This window comes from Parus major, chromosome 12, assembly GCF_001522545.3.
Source record: "Parus major isolate Abel chromosome 12, Parus_major1.1, whole genome shotgun sequence".
In the NCBI taxonomy this organism is placed as follows: Eukaryota; Metazoa; Chordata; class Aves; order Passeriformes; family Paridae; genus Parus; species Parus major.
This window is the reverse complement of record NC_031781.1, coordinates 13,184,943-13,205,280: the sequence shown is the minus strand read 5'-3', so window position 1 is coordinate 13,205,280 and position 20,338 is coordinate 13,184,943. Positions and strand designations below refer to the sequence as shown.

The window sequence follows — 20,338 nt, the reverse complement described above, 5'->3', positions numbered from 1 at the left end:
AAGAAAAAAAGAAAAGGGTACATTTAGACTTCTGTGCTCTCTTTTATGGGCTGTCTCTCCTCGTAAGGTGTTGAAGCTGCAGCTGGGCCATGTGGCTCAGCCCTCAGGGAGCCTCGGGCGTGCTCCCCAGGGAGCACAAACAGCAGTGCCGGTGCTTCGAGTCACCAGCGATCTTAAACTCTGCTTTAAAGTGACTCCGCTAAGAGCGTGTTTAGTCACCGAAACACCTTTTTGTCCCCATTGGGGACAAATGACACAGACCACGGAAAAGGTCTGCTCCCTGAATGTATAAGGCCGAAACAACACTAAACTTAACTTCTACAAATATTTGCGTCTTTGCAGTCTTTTGCGTTGGCAGAGGAAGCAGGCTGATGACAAACTTTAAAAGAGATCTGATCCGGGGGCAGAAGTACTCCCAGCCAACGGGACAAGGAGTGGGGACCTTGCTGGACACGCTTCGTCTCTCCCGGCTCCTGGCCGAGCCTCTGGGAGCATCTCCGGCCCCTTCCGGGCGGCCGCAGCCCGCGGGCGATGCGCACAAACGGGGCCGCAGCAGTGGGGGAGGCGGGGGGGCAGCGGTAGCCCCGTCCCAGCCCGCGGGGCTGCTCTGCCAGCGGCGCCCGGCAGCCCAAACACAACGAGGATGGGGCTTGAATCCCTTGGGAGACAGGGGCCACGGGAGACAGGTATTTTCTCATATCAGCGCCGCTGAGCCACTGCAATGGACACGATTGTGTGAAGGGCTCGGGCGCTTAAACCGCAAAAAGCACCTGAAACCCTCCTGCAGCCGCGTTCCCCAGGTCCCGTTTACTGTCTGATACTCCCTCTACTCTCTTCCTCACTGTTGCCAGTTGCCAAGATATTTCACATAAATAGAAGCTTTCTGATTTATTATCAGCCTCTTCCTTCTGATTCATTATGTTAATGAATTGAGATATTACCAACACTGGATTATCGTATCTATCAATGAATCCAGCAAAAGAAAGCTAATTATAGAGGAAAAAGCCAAGTGTACCCGGAAACTTAATACAAAGAAACGTCCGAGAAATAGCAAAGCGGCTGCAGTAGTTTAAGAACCCTCTAAACACAGCTCCAGTTGCCTGGGGACTGCTACACTTTGGGTCACATAGACAAACCTTTTTCCTAGGGATTTACGGATACGTTTTTTACCGTTAACATTATTATTACGAGCGTTTCCAAGGAATCAAACCCGCTGCCCAGAGCTTTGCTGGGAATCTCGGCGCGGTTGAGTGAGGGAGGACACACACAATGCGCTCCCCGTTCCCTCTCCCAGCGCACCGCTCCCGGCGACGCGCAGTCCCCGCGCCCTGAGCGCGACCGACCGGCACCGTCTGTCCTCCCCCGCTCCACAGCGAGCTCACTGCACACCGGGCAACCGCCGAGAAACGGGCTTTTGCATGGTTTGGGTGTTTTTCATTCCCTCCTTTCTCCCTTTCCCACTCGGCTCGGCGTTTCCCCGGCTCGAAGCAGCCCCCTCGGGCAGAGCCCGCAGCGGTGGGGCGCGGGGCGAGCGCGGCCGCGGAGCGCAGCGCGCAGGTTCGCCGGAGCTGAACAAAGCTGCCGGCATGTGCTTCACTTTGAACACATTATCCTCCGGAAGCTTTTATTGAGCACCAGTCAGAGCTCCGTGAATGAAGCTATTGGAACACGTACGAACTAAATGGGTAAAGAAAGGCAAGTCTGGTTACCAAAATTACATTTCTCATTTCCCATTCACCGCAGTCAGGCAGGTACTTATTTACTGCGGCTTCAAGCTACGGTAATTAGTAAAGGAGACTGTAATTTACCTAAAGGAAGGCAATTTTTCCCTTTTATTAATTTACAATAGATTTGTAAAATAATCTTACAGCAGCTGGCTCTGCTTGAATCTGTTTCAAAAGTGTGATGTAAATACTGTCTCACACTATTTTGTTGCTTATTAGGGCTTTCTGGTAGGTGATACGACTGAGAGTGAGGGGAAAGAACATCACACATTTATTTTTAAGATCATCATCACAGCGATAAAACTTATGGGAAGAAGTGAGTATACTTTCTATCTGTATGCGTTAAAAACAGACGTATTCAAAGTAAGTCAAATGCAAAAGCTACAACTGGAAGGCTTACACAGCTTAGCGCATTTTCAAGAGCTGTTTTAACTGTGTTTAAAAGGAGTAGCAAATTCCCAAATTAAATCACCCTATTTATAGCAAAGACAAAGAGTTTCACACAGCAGGAGGATATACTAAAGAACCGTTTTCCCCCACCTGTTTCCTTAGCAAGGGTTTAAGGATGTATCTACATCTTCCTAGTAAACGCGTATCTGAAGTAATTTAGCTCACACATTATGAAACAATAGGAAGAGTGCAAATAATCGATTTGGGATTCGTTACATTTGGATTTTTCATCAAAAACATCCGAGATTTTAATCTTCACTCAGGAGATTAATATTTCATATCAGAGTCAGAGGAAAATAAACATCATACCTAAGCAAAGTGCTTATCACTGGCCTACTCACTGTTCACACTTGGCTGCAGCAGGCACCAACTTACATCCAACTCATACATGCAATGCAGCACTGAGATCCAAGAGGCAGTGACTACAGGATCAAAGCTTTATTTCAACTATAACACAGTATATCCATGGATTATAATCCTTGAGCAAACAGAATATCACAGTAATGAAGACCTTAGCATTACAAATATGTTAAAACAGCTTGCATTTGGGGTGATATTTAAGGTCAAGTTGTATCTGAACACAACTATTAAAATATTATGAAAATTACCATTATGGAGTAAATAATGTTTTCTTTCAGATATAACCTCTAAAAGTACATTCAATTTTAAATTTGGTTTTCTTATTTTTTCAGTACCAACAAGCTCAAACTGAGCATCTACATCCCCAACCTGCTCTATGTGAATGAAAAAGACAGAAATTAAGTACTATAACCTCAGCCTAAAAATTAGTTCCCAACTTCTATGAAAACATGACCCTGAATAAATACAATCAAGAGGATACCATAGTGTCAGATATGCATCTAAACCAACTTACTATTTCAAATATACTCACAAATTAAATTAATAGGCTTGTGAAAGATTCTGCAGAGTAAGAAATTTCTTATGCTAGGGAAAAGTAACATGCCTTGCCTTCTGCTCCTGCCCCCACAGCCAGAATAACTGAGAAAGTAAAAAGCTTGGGAATGTGATGGTAGAGGTGACAAGATGGGTGAACAGGCTGTGCTCCTGGGTTAGTACTGGGGTTACTCATCTGTGCATTAACCTAGAAAAGTATGATTAATTATTTCTTCTTGCAAGATACTCCAAGGTTAACTTACAAACAGGTAAAACTTTAGGGTTTGCTCACTACTCCTTACTCAATTGCTGTCCCTCACCTGTCAGAAAAACACAAGAAGCAACAGGTTTTTAGGACCGCTGCACCTTATGTATACATATATTGTAATACAAAAGGGCAAGCAGCAAGTTTGGAATTTTGTTTTGTTGTTGTTAGCTTGTGTTTTTTATTTTTTTTTGGGGGGGGTGGTGAGGTTTTTTTTTGAGAAAAAAATTTACTCACAATGAGTAGGAAATTACAGAAGATATATATGATGTAATTTCTATATTTTATATTTTTTGATATATATATAAAAGCTTGGGATAAGATGGGGTATAACTACATAGAATCAATATATTTGAGGTGACAGCCTTTACTTGGTGAACAACACCCATGCAAGATCTCAAAGGAGACTAATATTAGATCACATCAATATAATCACCTTGGGGGATTCCTAAATTTTTTTAAAGCACACTAAAATTTAACATTTGCTTTCTCAAATCTGTATCTCTAAAAAGGCAAGTATCAAGCTAGCCCAGCCACGGTACATTAAACTCAACAAATCTAAGTAGAACAGGAGAGACCATATAATTCTGGTCCCTGGCACTGCCTGTCCCAGCTCAGCAGTCACCTGCTCCTGTACCTGTGCTATTTCACTGTCATTGACAATTGCACTTATTTGTTCCAACCGCAGAACAACATGAAGGTCCTTGTCTCTGAGAACAGTCACCTACACACATTCCTGACTTAAATATTTCTCTTCATTCAGGTTTTTCCTTTTCTGGACATGTTCCTACAGTTTTCCTTGAAGTAGCTATCCTATTGCTCCTGAAGTTATGCTCCAGGAAATAAATTTCAATTCCTTCTTTGAAGGTAATTTTGTTTTACTCTCAGGCATGCTATGTGAGCACCAAACTGCAGCACAGTAGGTAACTACTCTAACCCTGCTTGCAGGAGCCTTCATGCCAAATTCTCACCCATGGAGCTGCCATGCACTCAGTGTCCACACACCTACATCTCCTTCCAGGGGAAATCACAAGGGCAATGAGATAGTGAGCATCTGCATTGTGTCCCAGTGCTTAGGCGGAGTCGGAGGAGATAAAGACCCAGATTATTTGCATGTATAAAGTACTTAGGGGCCCAAATTTTTGTTGAAGTGATTTCCCTTTGGATGCAAAGAAGAGGATGAATCCCATTCTTTGTCAGTAACGAACTGCTCATCCATTCCTTCATTCTGAGCATCATGTATAATAGGTTTTCCCTTCTTGTGTGCTCAACTGGTTCCAATTATTTGCTTTTTAGATAGGAGCTCTACAACTGTAAGATCCATACACATTCCCACTAAATCAGATTGAGAATCACATTGTGATTTTACAGAAGAAAATATTACCAAGTTGTCTTTGTGACAGAACAGTGAGTAGGTATAAAATTGCAATGGTCTCTATGCCAAGTTTTTTTTAAGCTCTCAGCTTGTAAGATGAAAGCCTAATTTGATATTTTTGTAGTTATATAACAGTTCTAATATTTTGTGACATTTTGTATTGTGACACTATAGATGAAATTGTCATCGGACTGACACCCTTTACTGTTTATTCCTTAATTACAACTGTTAACAACACTGCAGAGAAGCGTGCTAATCTGCCATCACATATTATGAAAACAACGTTATTGTTACAAACACCAACACCCACTCAACAGGATAATTCTAAGATGGCAGTTTCTGTAAAAAGTTATCAGTTTAATGGACACTTCAATAGAAAAAAGTTTAAAATGAACTCTTAGTATTCCTGTGGAAAATATATAGCAATTTTATATTGCACCTAAAGTTTTGATTTTATTGTGCCAGTGAGTCTTCATGCTGCACAGGGATATGTTTTTTTAATAGTGAGGTCTCTCTCTAGGTAGGATGAAGATGCATTGCCTAGATAACTAGACTAGCAATATTTGCAACCATTACATTTTCATATCCTCAGACATTGGCAAAGGTACTTTTTTTCCTCTACTACTTCCAGGTTGGGTGTGGAATGGTGTTGTTGCAGGAAATTAAATTTTAAAAGTATATTGACTCAAGTCCAGGTTCTTAACAATAAAACAAATTACTATTTTCTAGGCTTCTTTTGCTTAGGAAAGATTAATTTTCTGCAGGCTATGTCACACACCAGGCAAGATTTTCCACTGAAGCAACACTTTCAGAAGTTTTGTACCAGTGAATTTTTCATACCTAGTTAGTTCAGTACAATTAAAACTGCACCTGTAGGAGGAAGCTGGGATGCTGTTCAGTGGCTGAAAATGAAAATATATCCTCAACTTCTGTATATGCTTTGTTCTTGGACAGCCACTGCCAGTTACCTTTCAGTTTGCTTCTTTCAAACTTTTCATGCCTCAGAAAAAGTTCTCACTTGTAGATTGTATCAGCAGAAAGAAAATAGCATTAAGAGCAGCCTAGAAGTAGCAAAAAGCCCCAGAGATTTGTTTGCCCACCCTTAGACAAGAAATACAATGTAGGCAGAAGGAAGTTGAGAAAAGCTGCCTGGAGTGAGGTGTATGAGTGATGAAAGTGGCAATGACAAAAAAAATCAGAGAAAACAAGATGCAGAAATTCAAGTTTGTTCCTTCTACAACTGCTCTTGTGAAGGTTCTTGCACAGATTCCTGGTGCTAAACCAAGGCTACTCTGATGCACAGTCTGCCTTTTCTGCTAACAGTAAATTCTTCCTTTCTCTCTCATCCACGAGCAGGCATGCAGCACAGATGACTGAAGTGAAGAAAGATAATGCAAGAATCTGTCTTTACTTAACGCACTTATATGTAGAAGCAGAGGATTAAAAATAACATAAAACTCTTCTCACACTGAAAACCCAATTGCCTTGCTGGAAATCTATACATCAATGTTTCTCATTCTTGATCCTAAAAACTCATTTGAGGATTGCTTCTGTAGTACAGAATGAAAATAAGGAATTGTATGCAATGCAACAATAGAATGAAATTGTCCTATATAATTAATTTTCATTTAAATTATGTACATTTCAGTTTAATGGCATGATATTCTGTTGCCCGACCTGGATGATCTCTGTTTAAGTGATAAATTCCAAAACAAAACGAAACTAAAATGTTTATTTTTGTGAATCTTCTTCAGGGTAGTTTATGCTCTGCTTTGTAGCTTTCGTTTCCTTAAAGCCAATAGGAACTTCTGCTCTTCCTAAAAGAAAGTCTTCCCACTTGGGAAGAGATTCTTTTATTGATGCCAAATAGAGAGTCTGAGAAAGATATAAGAAAAAATAAACTTAATTTCAAAATCTGTGTCAGCCAGTTTAAAACAATATAGAAATGCAATGCATTATTAAATCTTACTTTAAGAGTGAAGCAATTCAGAAAAGAACAACGTACTTAACATATGAAATTTTTAATCTCTTGTGTGATACAAAATATCAGCTTGGAAATATTTCCTTCTGCAGGACAAACTGTGAAGTGACTGAATGTGCCCTCTTGTGGTAAGCAACATCAGTTTAGACCTTACAGTACCTTTAATAAACTATTTTCCACGATTATATACTTTTCCAAAAGCAGCTTTTATATTTAAGTGTGTATGTCACTGGAATTTCATTTTGCAGTGGGGAAAAAAATGTTAGAAATGAAAGCTGCACATTTACCAATGTAAATTGATTATCCTAGGAAAGTTTACAGTACTTTACAGAACTACAGTTCAAAATAATTGTGTAGAATTTTAGACTTGATAACTCACTGATAAAGTAATCATCTCAAGTATTTGGAACACAGATAAAAATAATAATAAAATAAAGGTGATGTATATTTAGCATGTGGTCTAGGAGAATCACTGTGGATCATCTAACCCTTCCTCTTCACTTCCTCATACTGTACCTCAGAGTAATAAATTTAACATATTACTTAACCATGTTATTAATAATTGACCATTTTTGTGTTGGTATCCTAAGGATAACTTGTTTGTAGGATTTTCAGGAAAATTTTAAGTGCCATTTTTTCCCCACAAAATAACATGATCTAGGAACCATGCTAAGATAACACTTTAATCCATCCACGTATGCAAGTATTTATTGCCACTAATGTCCATTCAGAAAAATGTAATTTTGCAGTAGAATACAGTTATGATACATATGTAGTGAGCATTTTTTTCTTTACTTAAGTATACAATGAAGGAGAAGTGCAGCATAAAAATGAAGATCTCCCTGCAAAGTACTAGATTCCTGGCTAATCATTTTGATCCTTACATGTAACTCAGATATAACTATGGCACTTGCAGGTTTACAAAAATATTTTCTTCAACAGATTTACTCAAAGAATCTTTTTTGACAAGCATATGTGCTGTCACACAAAACTACTCCGACTCAGCAAGCTGGGGATCCATTATAGCCATAACTTTCAGAGTATATTAATACAGACACATATATGGCTGAGTGAAATATGCTCAGAAGTGTTTTGGAACAAAGCACGCACAAGAATTTTGTACCATGAAAGAAAGTTTTCTTTTTCCACTATTTATAGCACTCTTCTCTAGAAGCATAAAAAAAAAAAAAAGGCTGAAATAGGATCTTCTCCTTCAAATAGTAACTCTGCTCTCTCCAAAATTTCACCACTGCTGCAGAGTGCAGACATTCTGCAGCCACAAGCAATCGCTCTGCAATTCCAATTTCTGTGGACTTTGTTTGACAAGCAGTTTCACACCTACCATGGGACTACCTGACCCAAACAACTCCAGAGGAGTCTGCAAAGTCATTGAAGAGTCTAAAACTACTTCTGAACACAGTCAAAATAGGTTTAATGTTTAATATTAGTAGGTTGGCATCTTCCTTAGCATCATTCAAAATGTACAAGTATTCAGGAAAAATGTACCCTTTTGCCTAAAAGTGTCTAAAAATAATAAAAACACCACTGAAGGGGCCTACCCAGTGTGCACCCTGTCACAGTCACAGGAGGCTATTTACAAAAATGCAATGACAGATGAAAACTTTGAACAGTAACCAGAACAAGAAGTGATGCCTCTCCTTTAAGTAATAGCCTAAGCATGCCAACACTTGCCCAGCAGGTGTGAAGCTGAGGTACAATACACCTCTCTTCACAGCTGACAGCGCTGAAACCTGGCCCTTCGCCCTGCTCTGACACAGCCCCAGCACCCAAACCAGCACGGGACACTCTGCTCCTGTGCCTTTGGGAACCAAGCCACCCCACAGCACACAACACACAAACCACTGGGGCAAGAAACAGATGGGAATCTGCTCAGAATTTTTATCTTCAAGTAATGCTTTGGGGAGTGCAGGTTGAGAAGGAAAAAAAAAAAAAAAGAACTGAGTGTTCCCGCTGTGGTACTTTTCATAAGCTTCCACACAACTCTAAAATAATTGATGTGAAATTTTCTCTGTTCATGCTGATAAACTGTTGACCCTGAAATATAAAGATGACAATCTGTAGTAAACTGAGAATGGGATGACCATATAATACAAACTAAATAGCTCTGATGTAGTAAATACAGTAATCTTCTGATATTCATAATATTCATTTTTTATATTTGACCTAATTTTTAAATAGAAGTTTGTACAGATCTGAAAGCTGCTAAACATTTCCACCAGAATGCTCCAGAATCTAAGGACCTTGTCCCAGAATTTAGGTTCAGCTTGCTACACAGTACACAGGCCTTTGGCTATACCAGTCACTGGATTTTAAAATCAATTATTTTCACTTTAAGAACATGCTTCAGGGAAAAAAAAAAAAAAGCAAAATATTTGGTAAACAGCAAATGAAAACAAATGAAAAAGGAGTTGCAGGACTTACTTCTAACTTAACAGTATCGGGACGTGGAAGTAAATACATTCCTTCTTGCAGCCTTTTTTCTGCTGCTTCTATATCCTAAAACACAAGCAAAGTACATTTTAAAAACAAACACTGGGAATTCTAAAAGAAAAATACACATATAAAGACATTTAAATTAACTAAATAAACCCATTACAGCTAAACAGCATTCAAAAATTCACACTGAAGTTCAAATATTTGTTTAGTCATTCTGAAATACAACTTGTACTACTTAGACTAACACCCTCCAGCTGCTAAATACGTTTTCTGCACCTTTTTCATACCAGAGTATGCTTCACAACCAAGTAAGACTTCTGCTGTAAACACTGCTATTCTCTCTGGACACCAGGGTAAACTAGTTAAATTCAGTTGTATAAACCTCAAGGAAATAGAGGGGAATGGAACATCTTTTTCTGTGCTGTGTAAGACTGAAGTATGTATTCTAGCTACTGTAACTGTAAAGCAACTAGGGAAATTATGTGCAAGATCTTTACTTCTCAAGACAAAGATGACTTGCTAATATGCATGCATAACATGTGCACATAAATGTAGAGCTGCAGCAAGCTGTTCACCAGACAAGCTTGGATGACAATGCACCTCACATAGTTTTCTTACAAAAAAAAAAAATCAGTATTTGGGTTTCTGGCTGTCCAGTGGATGTGTGCTGGATTCACAGAGGCCAAAATAAATCTTTTAAAAAAGAAACAACCAAAAAAATCAACAGCAACAAACAAATCAAAGCATGCCCCCAAACTAACCACCCTCCCCCTTTAAAGTTCTGACCTGTTCTTGTGGGCTTAGTTCCATACCCAAACATTGAAGAGATTGAGTGGTGGGCAGATGAAGAGAGACAGAAAGGGACGTGGGAGTGGGGTGTGAAGAAGCCAAAGCTGAACAGAGTGGAGGGGGAAAGAAAGTATAGCAGATGGCAGAGTTGGGAGCAGAGAGCGGGTGTGAAGAGTACAACAGAAAAACTAAATGAGAGAGGAAATTCCCCAAAGGGACTTCCCAAATATTCACCACCACTGCTGCTGAAAAGAAGAGTGAGATTCTGGAGGAGCATATCCACAAGAGAGACCAAACATGATTACTCGTATTGAATAATAGCCAGTCTGAATACATCAATAAGTAAACAGTGTTTATCTCAAGTTTAGTTCAGTAGAGTATAATTAATAAAAGCAAAAAACTGGCCTTGCTTAAGTTCAACTTAGTGACATGTATACAGTCAGATTGTTCAGTTTAGTGTCCATTTTATTTCATTAATTCCTTTTACAATATTCTCTTGTACATAATTACAAACCTAATCCAAACAAAATTGTTTCTCCCTTTTCTACAGCAAAATCCATACCACTGTAGGAAGCTAAAGGATAAGAGAGAGTAAAGAAAGAGTAAACTAATTCTCAGATTTATCCAAATTCTCAGAAGCAGCAAATGGCTGCCCCTTCTCAGGTAAGAAAAGACTAATGAGATAAACTTATAGAGGGAACAAGAAAAACGACATAGGCCATTTGAAATCAGGATGTCAAAATGCCAGAGGCCAACACAGACTTAAGTGACTTAAGCAAGGAATTTTTCTGTTGCACATCCTTAGGACAGGTACACACAAACAGCAGCAAATGAAGCTCGTATCAGAATGGCTCAGACCAAGTCTGGAGAAGTTATCACCATAACAAACCATGCTGAATAAAGGATCATTCAATAATGTTCACCTCATATTCTTCCACTGGATTTTCCTACTTTCTGAATCCTTCTTCCTAATTGCTGTAGGAATTTTAAGAGGAAGGAGAAGAATATCAATCATTATTTCTTTACAGACTCAGCAAAGTAACTGGAATGTTTATGGTGATAGGAAATGAATGTCTTTCAGGCAAGAAAGGAGACAGCAGTTGTGCATATATGTTTAGTAGAGAAGGTCACTTTGGCATAGCCTAGATATTGGACATGTCTTTTCATTGCTCACTCCAGTTTGTGTTGTGCAGTCTATTGTCATTCAGAATACTGATTTAATGACAGACAGTGAAAGAAATTTTTGCTGGAAGGTGTAGTATGCTTTAGAAAATAACTAGAACTACTGAAAGATTAGATGGCACTTCTTGTGTGTCTACACAACTGGTAAGCTTTGTAGGAAAAATAAATCCCTGTCATCAATATAAAAATAAATACATCAGCAGTATAAACTTCTTTGGAAAAAACCCAGCTAATCTAATATGTCACAGTACCGAAAAAAAGAGAGCATCTTACAGTGCTTCCCCTAAAACCACAAGGACTGGAACAAAAACAATTCAAGACCCTTCCCCAGAGGTAAAATGGAATGCATGACACATACATTGCTTTTAGGGGACCAAATTCAGCTGTCACTTATATTGATATCAGTCTGGCACAATCACACTTAAATAATTCTGGAATTGCATGCCCGGGAAGGAAAGCAAATTTGTTCTAAATTACCTTTCCAGTACTAATTACTATATAGCATACTCTTTCTTTTCTATTTCATGTTACAAGCTGTTGCACAGTAATACATATTTCTAAACACAAGAAATATCACTGAGAAACAAATGTCATAAATTAGATTACAAATACTAGTCTAATTTCTGCTTTTATTACGACAACATTATATAAGCACCAAATGATACAGATTTCCCTAATCTGCAGTCTCCCTCTAAAGTCATTGAAAATACTCTGATAATTATGCTAAAATGCTGAACAAATGCTTATAATGTCAAAATTTCAATTAAAAAAAAAAGGTTAGTTCCTTGCTTCCTACTGATTAGAATTTAAATTAATTTTGAAATCTTTCCTGTGCATAAATTCCAACTAGCAGAGAGAAAGAAAAATGGCTTTTGCTATGATCTATTACTGAAAACAACTGATTTTTGCTTACATGCAGAAAACCAGAAATGCAAATAAAAAAATAACACTTCGTCATGTCCATGTATTTTTGAGTAGGCCAAATCAACAACTCTCCACATGGTAACTGTGAAATGTACAGTGCCTGGTATCAGGAACAATATTCTGAAGCTGGCACATTAATCAGTCTTGTTTTCAAGCTTCTCATATATTATGCTGCATAGATTTTTTTTTCCTGTTTTCTTCTGTTATCAAAAAGCATCTGCAGGAGTGCATGCTTGTTAAAACCAGGATAAAATTAATAGATTTAAATTGATTTATGCTATTTTATCCTGCAACAGAATTTGTTTTGATACATATGTTTTTGCTTTTTTTCTGTACAAACACCAACATTTTTGACACTTGAAAGGAACAATTTTGAGGATGTGACAGAAGATAGCAAATATCTGTTTAACTGCAGAAATATTTACACTCTGTATATGTCTGAGCTATTGTTACCATTTGCAATACAATAAATCTTTCAGGAAGGAGAAATATATTCTGCATTTATTGTGTTTGCCTGCATTGTAAACTGAGAATGCATTCATAAACACAAATAATTTATAAACCCCTTTATTTACAAAGTAAAAATCTAACCTAAAATGCCCATGGAAAATGGTAGTCATAATGGCTGAAATTAATATACCAACAGAATAGGAGCTATGGAATAAATAACCAAACCATCCATTTGTCCTCAGCCACTCACTGAAGCACCTACACTTACTATACCCAATAAAGAGGGGCTTGATTGCCCCTGTCCAGAATGCACCAGTTCATCAGCTCAAGTTGAAATATCTTCTTTGTCACAGAATAGTTAAGAAGGCATTCCTGGCTAACTGTTCTCCTTCTCTGCCCCTCTCTAAATAAACCTCCCATTTAAATGTAAGCTCTAAAGCAATAGAATTATACCCACCCAAAATGTGAACGTTTTAAATCTGAACCAGGCTCTGCATTAAAAAAAACCAAATTAATCTTGTGATTTTCTAAGAGTAAAACTTACTTTTTCAATAAATACAATACATGTATTATGGATCCTTGGTAAGTAGAAGCTTAAAGAAAAGGCACAGGATGTTCAGTTTTCTGCTGTCTCCTGAAAAACCGACACATTTTTCACATGCATCATGTCAGTGGTCAAGTGCATCTCTTTAAACTCAGGTGCCTGAGCTAGGGGTTTCAGAGGAGCCTTTCAGTATTCTGGTCCCTGCCATCAAACTTAGATTTTTTAAATTGCCTAGGAAACAAATCTTACCTAAATATGACAAGAGTTATGTAGAAGAGCTATGAACTGTTCTACATTATTAATGGTGTCACCCCTACGAAGAGCTGGAAGCACCAAACACTGCTTTTACAGACTTGAAAGTAAAATGCTTGAAGTCACCCTACATCTCTTTAGAGAAAAAAAAATTAAACTGAGAACCTCTTCAACAATTTAACACATCCACAGTAGAAGAACAGTTCCTACCCTTGGCCCAAAGCACTGCAGCCTGGTCAGCCCATTTGCAAACATACCCCCATGTCTTGAATCAAAGCGTAGAGGGGCTGTGAGTCCTGACAGACCCCTAAGTTCTCTCAGGCAGACGTGTACTAGCATGTGTTACATCTCCACTGTGCTTAAAAAAAAATAAAAATACATAGTAGCAGCTGCCACCACGAGGCTTTCATAAGAAGGGCACGGGAAATAGGTAGTGATGCCATCGGATAATAAAGACTTGTCATTTAATACTTTTTGGTCAAGTTCCAGAAGAGGGAACCATATAGAAGAGAATTCAAATGACAACTATAGAGCAAACACTTTTTTTTTTTTTTTTTAATTATCTAAGCTACATAACGGTGACATTTTGATGCGGTTCCTGGTAGTTGCAGAAACTTACATTTAAAAGTGCTGCATTCCTTTTACGAGCTGCATCAGCTGCTTGAGTTTGCCATGTCTTTTTAGTCTTTTTGTCTCTTAGATAAGTCTCCATCTGCTGTAGCAGCTCTGATCTCTGAGACAGTCTACAAAGGAAAACATTTTGCTAAGTGGGTAGAACATTTTGCTCAGGAGCTAGAAAATAACCTTTTTACCTTACCCAGTTTTCTCAAAACTATGGGGCTAATTAAGCCGCCTGCAGGGTGGGTGTGCTGGGGGAGAGAAAAGGTACAGGCAGGCATCACCTGCTGTGCTTGTATGAAGCTATAATGTTGCAACTAGCAGTCCTCAAATGCTAGGTGCTTAGAAACACTGAATCTCCCAGAAGAAGGAAAGACACGGTGGGTTGGGGTGACTTGATCAGTACTACATTTGCTCTTGGCACCTACTAGTTGTTACAAGAGAAGCAATTTTTCCTGAATCACTACTGTATTTGCCTCACAATTTGAGTTTACAGGGCAACAGAGAAGCAAGTCTTTAATTGAGGCATTGAGTGAGAGAATCCAATTACCTTCCCCACATAGGAATTGAACGGTGACAGGTTAACAATAGAAACCTTAAACCAGTACCACCATTGGAAGTCAAAAACCTCATCAACCTAAATACCCTCAACGGCAGGCAAAGGATGCTAATTCCCATGGTTCCTGAAGGAAGAGTGCCACCTCCTGGAACTCCAGCCCCTTGCTGAAGCACCACTGTGCTCTGCAGAGCTCAGATTCACTGGCACCAAGGGTCATGGGCAGGGAGGGAGAATATTACAAGACACAACACAACCTGCTGTGAGGCAGAGCACAACTACTCACATCTCCTCATGTCTTCTAGCAAGGTGAACCTCCTGAGCCAAACAGGATGACATCTTCAGTTGTTTGCTCCCGGTTTTGTACTCTACAAAAGGAAAACCAAGTGAAATTAAAATCTTCTAAAGATGAACATTAACATACACTTTCCAGTATTAAACAATTCTGGTTAAAAAGCTGCACACATTATATCTATATGTCAGCCATCTACACAAAACCTGCCACAAGACATTGCTACAATGTGCTTTGAATACATTCACACTACTAATGTTCACAATATGTTTTAGGAAAATGCTACTATATTCTAATAATTTATGAAAACCATTTTTTTTTCAGTTTCAGATTCAGCACTGAGTTTTCTCGAGTTTCAGATGCTTACAACCACACACACACACTGTGCTTACATAAATTGTCTATTACTGTTTACATTACTGATTTCTGGCTTTTATCACATTACACTGAACACAGTTATATTTGTAAACTACTTCTCACAGATACAGGGACCTGTTCATAGGAAACTGTGTTCAAATTGTTTAGAACTTACTGTTTTTTTTCTGAGCTATTAAGGAGATCAGCTGCCCACTGATACAAATAAAGATCCTACAGCACTTTTCAGAAGACTGAAAATGTTTGGTTATTTTTTTTTTCACCTCAGAGGTGACTGCGTTATCACCACCTTAAGTGAAATTAAATAACTTGTCACAATTACACAATGTCAAAGGGTGGGAGAACTAAAAGAGCTCATCAAGATAACGTTAGCTAAGGTCTCCTCACTATCATGTGTCACACTTAACTCTGAAACCAGCGATTTACACGTGGCCTCTGCTGACGGTGGGGTGCATCTTCTAGGGATGTATGTTTTACCGCACTCTGAAAACACTTCTGTCCACCTGGCCTGTTGCTAATGCTTCACCTTGTTTAACACGGAGCACACCCCTTCAGCACTCCTTCCTTCAGCCGGGGCACTTCGTGCTCTTTGCGACACCCCTTTACCGGCGACAGAAGGCAGAGCATCCCGCCGCATGTGCCTCCTGTCTTTAAGGGCGCCTATAGCTTATAACAGGAGCAATAAACCAGCACCACCGTGAGTGACAAACCGGCACCAGCCTGAGCATCCTCCGCTCGCTGCACCGTGGGGCGACCGCTGCCCTGGGCGGATGCCAAGGCCTGAGGCAGCCCGGGATGAACCTCCGCGGGCAGTTCCCGGATCTCCAGAGCCCCCGGGGAAGCCCCTCGGGTTGAGGACGGCACGTGCACCGCAGGACCCGCGGCCGCTCCGCCTCAGGCCGCGGCCCTAACAGGGCGGGAGCAGCACGGCCGCGGCGGGGCCGCGCACCGCCTGCACCCTACCATTGGGAAATGGGGTGGGAATGGATTTACGATCTCGTTGAAAGGTACCATCCTGTATGATTAGGGGAGAATAAGTCAGAAAACAAAAATAAGATACCAAATACACTAGCTAGTTTACCTTTAGCCTCGCCGGCTTCGAAAAGGAAAACAACCACCCGCAATGGTCTCCGGGACGCCTTAAAACACCCCCCGCCCCCGCTGCCATGGAGACGGCCGGAAAGGTGGGGCCGAGCCGTCGCTGCGGTGGGCAGGACCAGGCGGGGGCGGGAACGGAATCCGCCCCTGGGATTGGAGGAGCGAAGGGGCGCGGGACCAATCACGGCCCGGGGCGGGAGCGCGGAAGCGCTGAGGGGCGGCCGCGGGGAGCGGGTGGTGTCTGCTCGCGCTCTTCCTCACGGGGCTCGCGGCCCGGAGTCCCAGGAACTCCTGCTGCTGGCATTTGCGGTTAAAACAATGGTTCCTCCCTCTGTGCAAGGCACAGCCTTCCATGTCCGACCCCGGGAGAGCTCCCGGCAGCGCCAGCCCGGCTCTCCACATGGTTTCCAAACCTTCTGGTGTGATCCTGCCCGTGTGTCAGAGCCGAGTTCCTTCCCGGCCTCAAAGCTGGAGTTGCTGAGTCGAGTCCAGTCCTTTATAACAAACTTACATCAAAATATACTCCACATAAAAAAGCACAATTAATCCACCTTGTTTTCTGTAAATATTTTGTCCTCCACAGAGAACACAAACCAAAAAATTCAAAGCTAGATAAAGCTGAAAAAGGTTTTTTTATCCATTTCATTTGTGCCCAGTAGATTTATGCACATGTGCAGCTGCAGATTTCTAAAAGCTGCTCTGAAAGTGCTTGTCCTGTCTAAATGTTTTCTATCTAAACATTCTCTCATCCTACTTTTAGACAACTAGTCACAAACTTTCCTTACCGCTGATCAGAAGCTTTCTTGTGTTTTAAATATCTTTATATTTTCTATTTTTTCCCCATTTTCTATTTCTGCAACAAATTTACATTAATTCACTTTAAGCAGAAGTGCTTTAATGTACTTGTCAACTTATCCTTGCTTATTGTAGGAGTCAGGATAAATAGTTGTTAAAAAGTTATTTTAATTTCTTTTTATCATTGTGATTTAAAGACAACACTTTCCAATAAATGTCACAGAGGCGTAGGAGTCAGTCCTCATTTCTAATGGTGCGAAAAGCTAATTGTTATGGTCACACTAAATGTAACAGAAAGCCCAAGTGTTTTGCATATTTTACTTTGAGCTATGCCAGCTCTCTGTAATGGCTGCAATCTTTCTTTGTAGCATTTAATGAATTTCAGGAAGAAAAGAGACAAACTGAATTTTGGTTTACATAGACCATTATAGATGCCATTTGTGACAGAATGCCAAGAGCATTTTAGTTAAGTTACAGATACTATCAGTTGTTCAGTGTTGTGGAAACAGAGACAGGATGGAAGCCATAATTTTCAAATGGCTGCCTTAAGTGACCGTGGGTGAAGTTCACATCTAGTGAACTATAAACTCGTTTTTTAACCTAGATTGGTTCTGAAGTTTTCAAGAATATAAGCTTTAAACTTATTGGAAAAAAAAAAAAAAAAAAAAAAAAAAAAAGTATTGTGCTGGTTATAGCCGGAAATCCCCAGGTGCTGTTATGAGCTGGGGCGGAATTAATTTTCTTCACAGTATCTGATCTGGGGCTGGGTTTTGAATTTGTGCTGGAAACAGAGCTGATAAAAACATCAGGGATGTTTTTATTTCTGCTGGTCAGGGCTTACACAGTCAAGGCCTTTTCTGCTTCTACCCCATCTTGTGGGAGTGCACAAGGTGATGGGAGGGGCATAGCCAGGACAGCTGATCCCAACCCATCCAGGTGACATTCCAGACCCATCCAGGTGACATTCCAGACCCTATGGAGTCATGGTCAGCATACAGGGCTGGAAGAGGAAGTCCTGTACGTGAGGAAATGCTTTCTCCTGCATATCTGAACGCACTGGCACCTCACTGTAGTGTGTCCCACTGTTCCATGTGTGTCATGTCCTAAGTGCCCCTGCCTTAGTTTCCAGTTATGTTATGGATCTTTCAGAACCCACCTTTAATAATTTTTATAAAAAGCTTTTTTTCCCCCACCCAGATTCTGTCTTCATTAGATACTCTATCTTTATGCGAGTTTACTGTTGTAGCGCTGCTATAAAAATTTGAAAAACTAAGCATCTGCCCTGAGATCTGTATTTACTGCCCATATGGATTAAAGACTTAATGTTAGCACAGAAATGGGAGAATTATGACCCTCGCTCTTTTTAAACCCTGCAACTTGATTTTGCTCTGAAAATTTTGAGGGTTTTCTGAGTGAAATTGGTGCATTGGGACACTAGGTGGCACTTAAATACAGCTAACGAAGATTTTTGTCTCTTCCAACACAAAAACAGTCTAACACATCCTGTTCTAACATGAAGTTAATTATATCCTCAAAATGATGTCTTGGATTGATATTACTAAACAAACATATAAAAAATGTAATTACAGACAACTGAAAAAAATACTGTGGGCTTATAATTGCAAGATATGTTTTTTGCTTGTAATATGCTACACACCTGTGCATAGTTTATATAGATAGTATTTTATTTTGTCATTTTTACTAACATTTAGGATGGCACGATTTAGCTTTATGTGCATTTATTTACTGCTACCAATTTTTGCCATATGTCAGTTTTTAAAAAAGGAAATGTTTTTATATATTGGGATTGCAAGACACCAGTATTTCAAAGGGAAAACTGTAAGAAAGGAGTTTTCTTATATGAAACCACTACAAAACTTTTTTAAAGAAATGCACATATTTCAGGTTTTTGGGTTTTTTCCCTTTGCTTTCCACTTCTTCCTTCCCTTACCTGTTGAAAGTTTCCCTGTCCTTCCCTGTCCTGCATTACAAATTGTTTTCTCTGTAGTAGTGATATTAGAGCTGATATGAAGCTCAGAAATGGTAGGACAACCCAACAGTGCATGTATTTGTGTTTTGGGATTTTTGGTACCTGAAGGTGTGTATTTGGTGTAGGAAACACTGGTGTATATGTGGAAGTCACATGTTGTTGAAAAAAAATTTCCAACACATCACTTTGTGCTTAGACAAACTGATCTGTGTGTGCCTGTTGGAATTGCCCCCAGACATCAAGAAACCTGTTTCAGGCAAACCAGAACTCAAACAGCAGACTAGGATGGCTCAGCAACCATCAGCTGATGCAAAAATAGTCCAAACTAGACACAACAGGGCCAAGTTCAGAAAAAGCTTTGGAAGGTCTGTGTGAAGAGGAAGAACCAAGAGCAGTGTGTGATGGTACAGAAGTGGTACAACTCCAGCTGCTTTGTGTGCTTGTCAAAATGTGGTATAAAACTGTGCATCAGGCCAGGCCACACTGTCCAGTGTCAAAGAAAAAAATACTGTTCTTTATAAAAAGATGTTAACAAGACAATATTTTCTTCATGCTTCTAGTAGGGATAGAAACCTGATAAATAGAACCAATCTAAGAAAATCAGTACTCTTCTGCAAATTTTTTTCTTATTTTTTTTTTCTTTTGAGGAAGGTCTAAGGTTGTCTAAATATAAACAAGACTAGACAATTCTTCAGACAGTTTGCTGATACACCCACTCAGTCTTGTCAAGGGAATACGTGCCCCAACAGGTGCTCTCCATCAGTAGTGTCTATAGTATAGCTACTTCTTTTTGAAGAGTTCACAAAGATAGTTTGGCCCTTAACTAATAACATTTAGCCTTCTCTTAAAAAAACCCCAAAAAATGTTCTGTTCTCGACTGACTTTAACAGATGTACAGGTAGCTGAATGTTTTACAAGTAATTATAGTAACTATTTACAGTACTTAACTTGAATCTAATTGCTTCTCTGCGTGTTAGGATGGTAAATTAAAACTTTATTTCAAACAACTCCTGTTGTCTGTTTTCCCTAAGCTGCACAAAGGGAACACAATAAAAAAACCTCTTGAAGAACCACCATTCTCTGTTCTTGTTTGGAGTACTTTGAATGGAGGAGCTTAGCTTTGATCTTACAAACAGCACTTCACTTACCCATGTAGACTGGATATTTCTTCCCCAGCATGGAGAGCAAGCTCCTCCTGAGAGCAAAAGAGGTACATGTCAACAAGAAGGACAGAAATACACTTTTTGGCTCCTAAGTGAGAGGGTCATGTCAGATGGTTTTTACAAGGGAAGGCTGATTTTCCCTGGCTCTCTCCCTAATCAGTACA

The 20,338-nt window shown here is 39.8% G+C and overlaps 1 protein-coding gene across 1 annotated transcript; it reads right to left on the bottom strand.

Moving 5' to 3' along the window:
• Nucleotides 1-2,597: 2,597 nt before the first annotated feature.
• Nucleotides 2,598-16,312, bottom strand: C12H3orf14 (chromosome 12 C3orf14 homolog). The gene is made up of 5 exons (XM_015641330.1): nt 16,210-16,312; nt 14,748-14,829; nt 13,907-14,030; nt 9,132-9,206; nt 2,598-6,583 (listed from the first exon to the last, which is right to left on the bottom strand). Exons 2-5 carry the CDS (start codon nt 14,798-14,800, stop codon nt 6,440-6,442), a joined length of 396 nt encoding a protein of 131 aa, XP_015496816.1. The 5' UTR covers nt 14,801-14,829; nt 16,210-16,312; the 3' UTR covers nt 2,598-6,439.
• Between the last annotated feature and the right edge of the window lie 4,026 nt (nt 16,313-20,338).

Bases quoted from the DNA above. Each gene is read 5' to 3' on its own strand.
- C12H3orf14 (XM_015641330.1), bottom strand. From the start codon at position 14,800: ATGTCATCCTGTTTGGCTCAGGAGGTTCACCTTGCTAGAAGACATGAG. The intron at 14,031-14,747 runs GTGAGTAGTTGT...TTTCCTTTGTAG, and splicing joins GCTAGAAGACATGAGGAGAT to ACTGTCTCAGAGATCAGAGC. The intron at 9,207-13,906 runs GTAAGTTTCTGC...CTTGTGTTTTAG, and splicing joins GGAATGCAGCACTTTTAAAT to GATATAGAAGCAGCAGAAAA.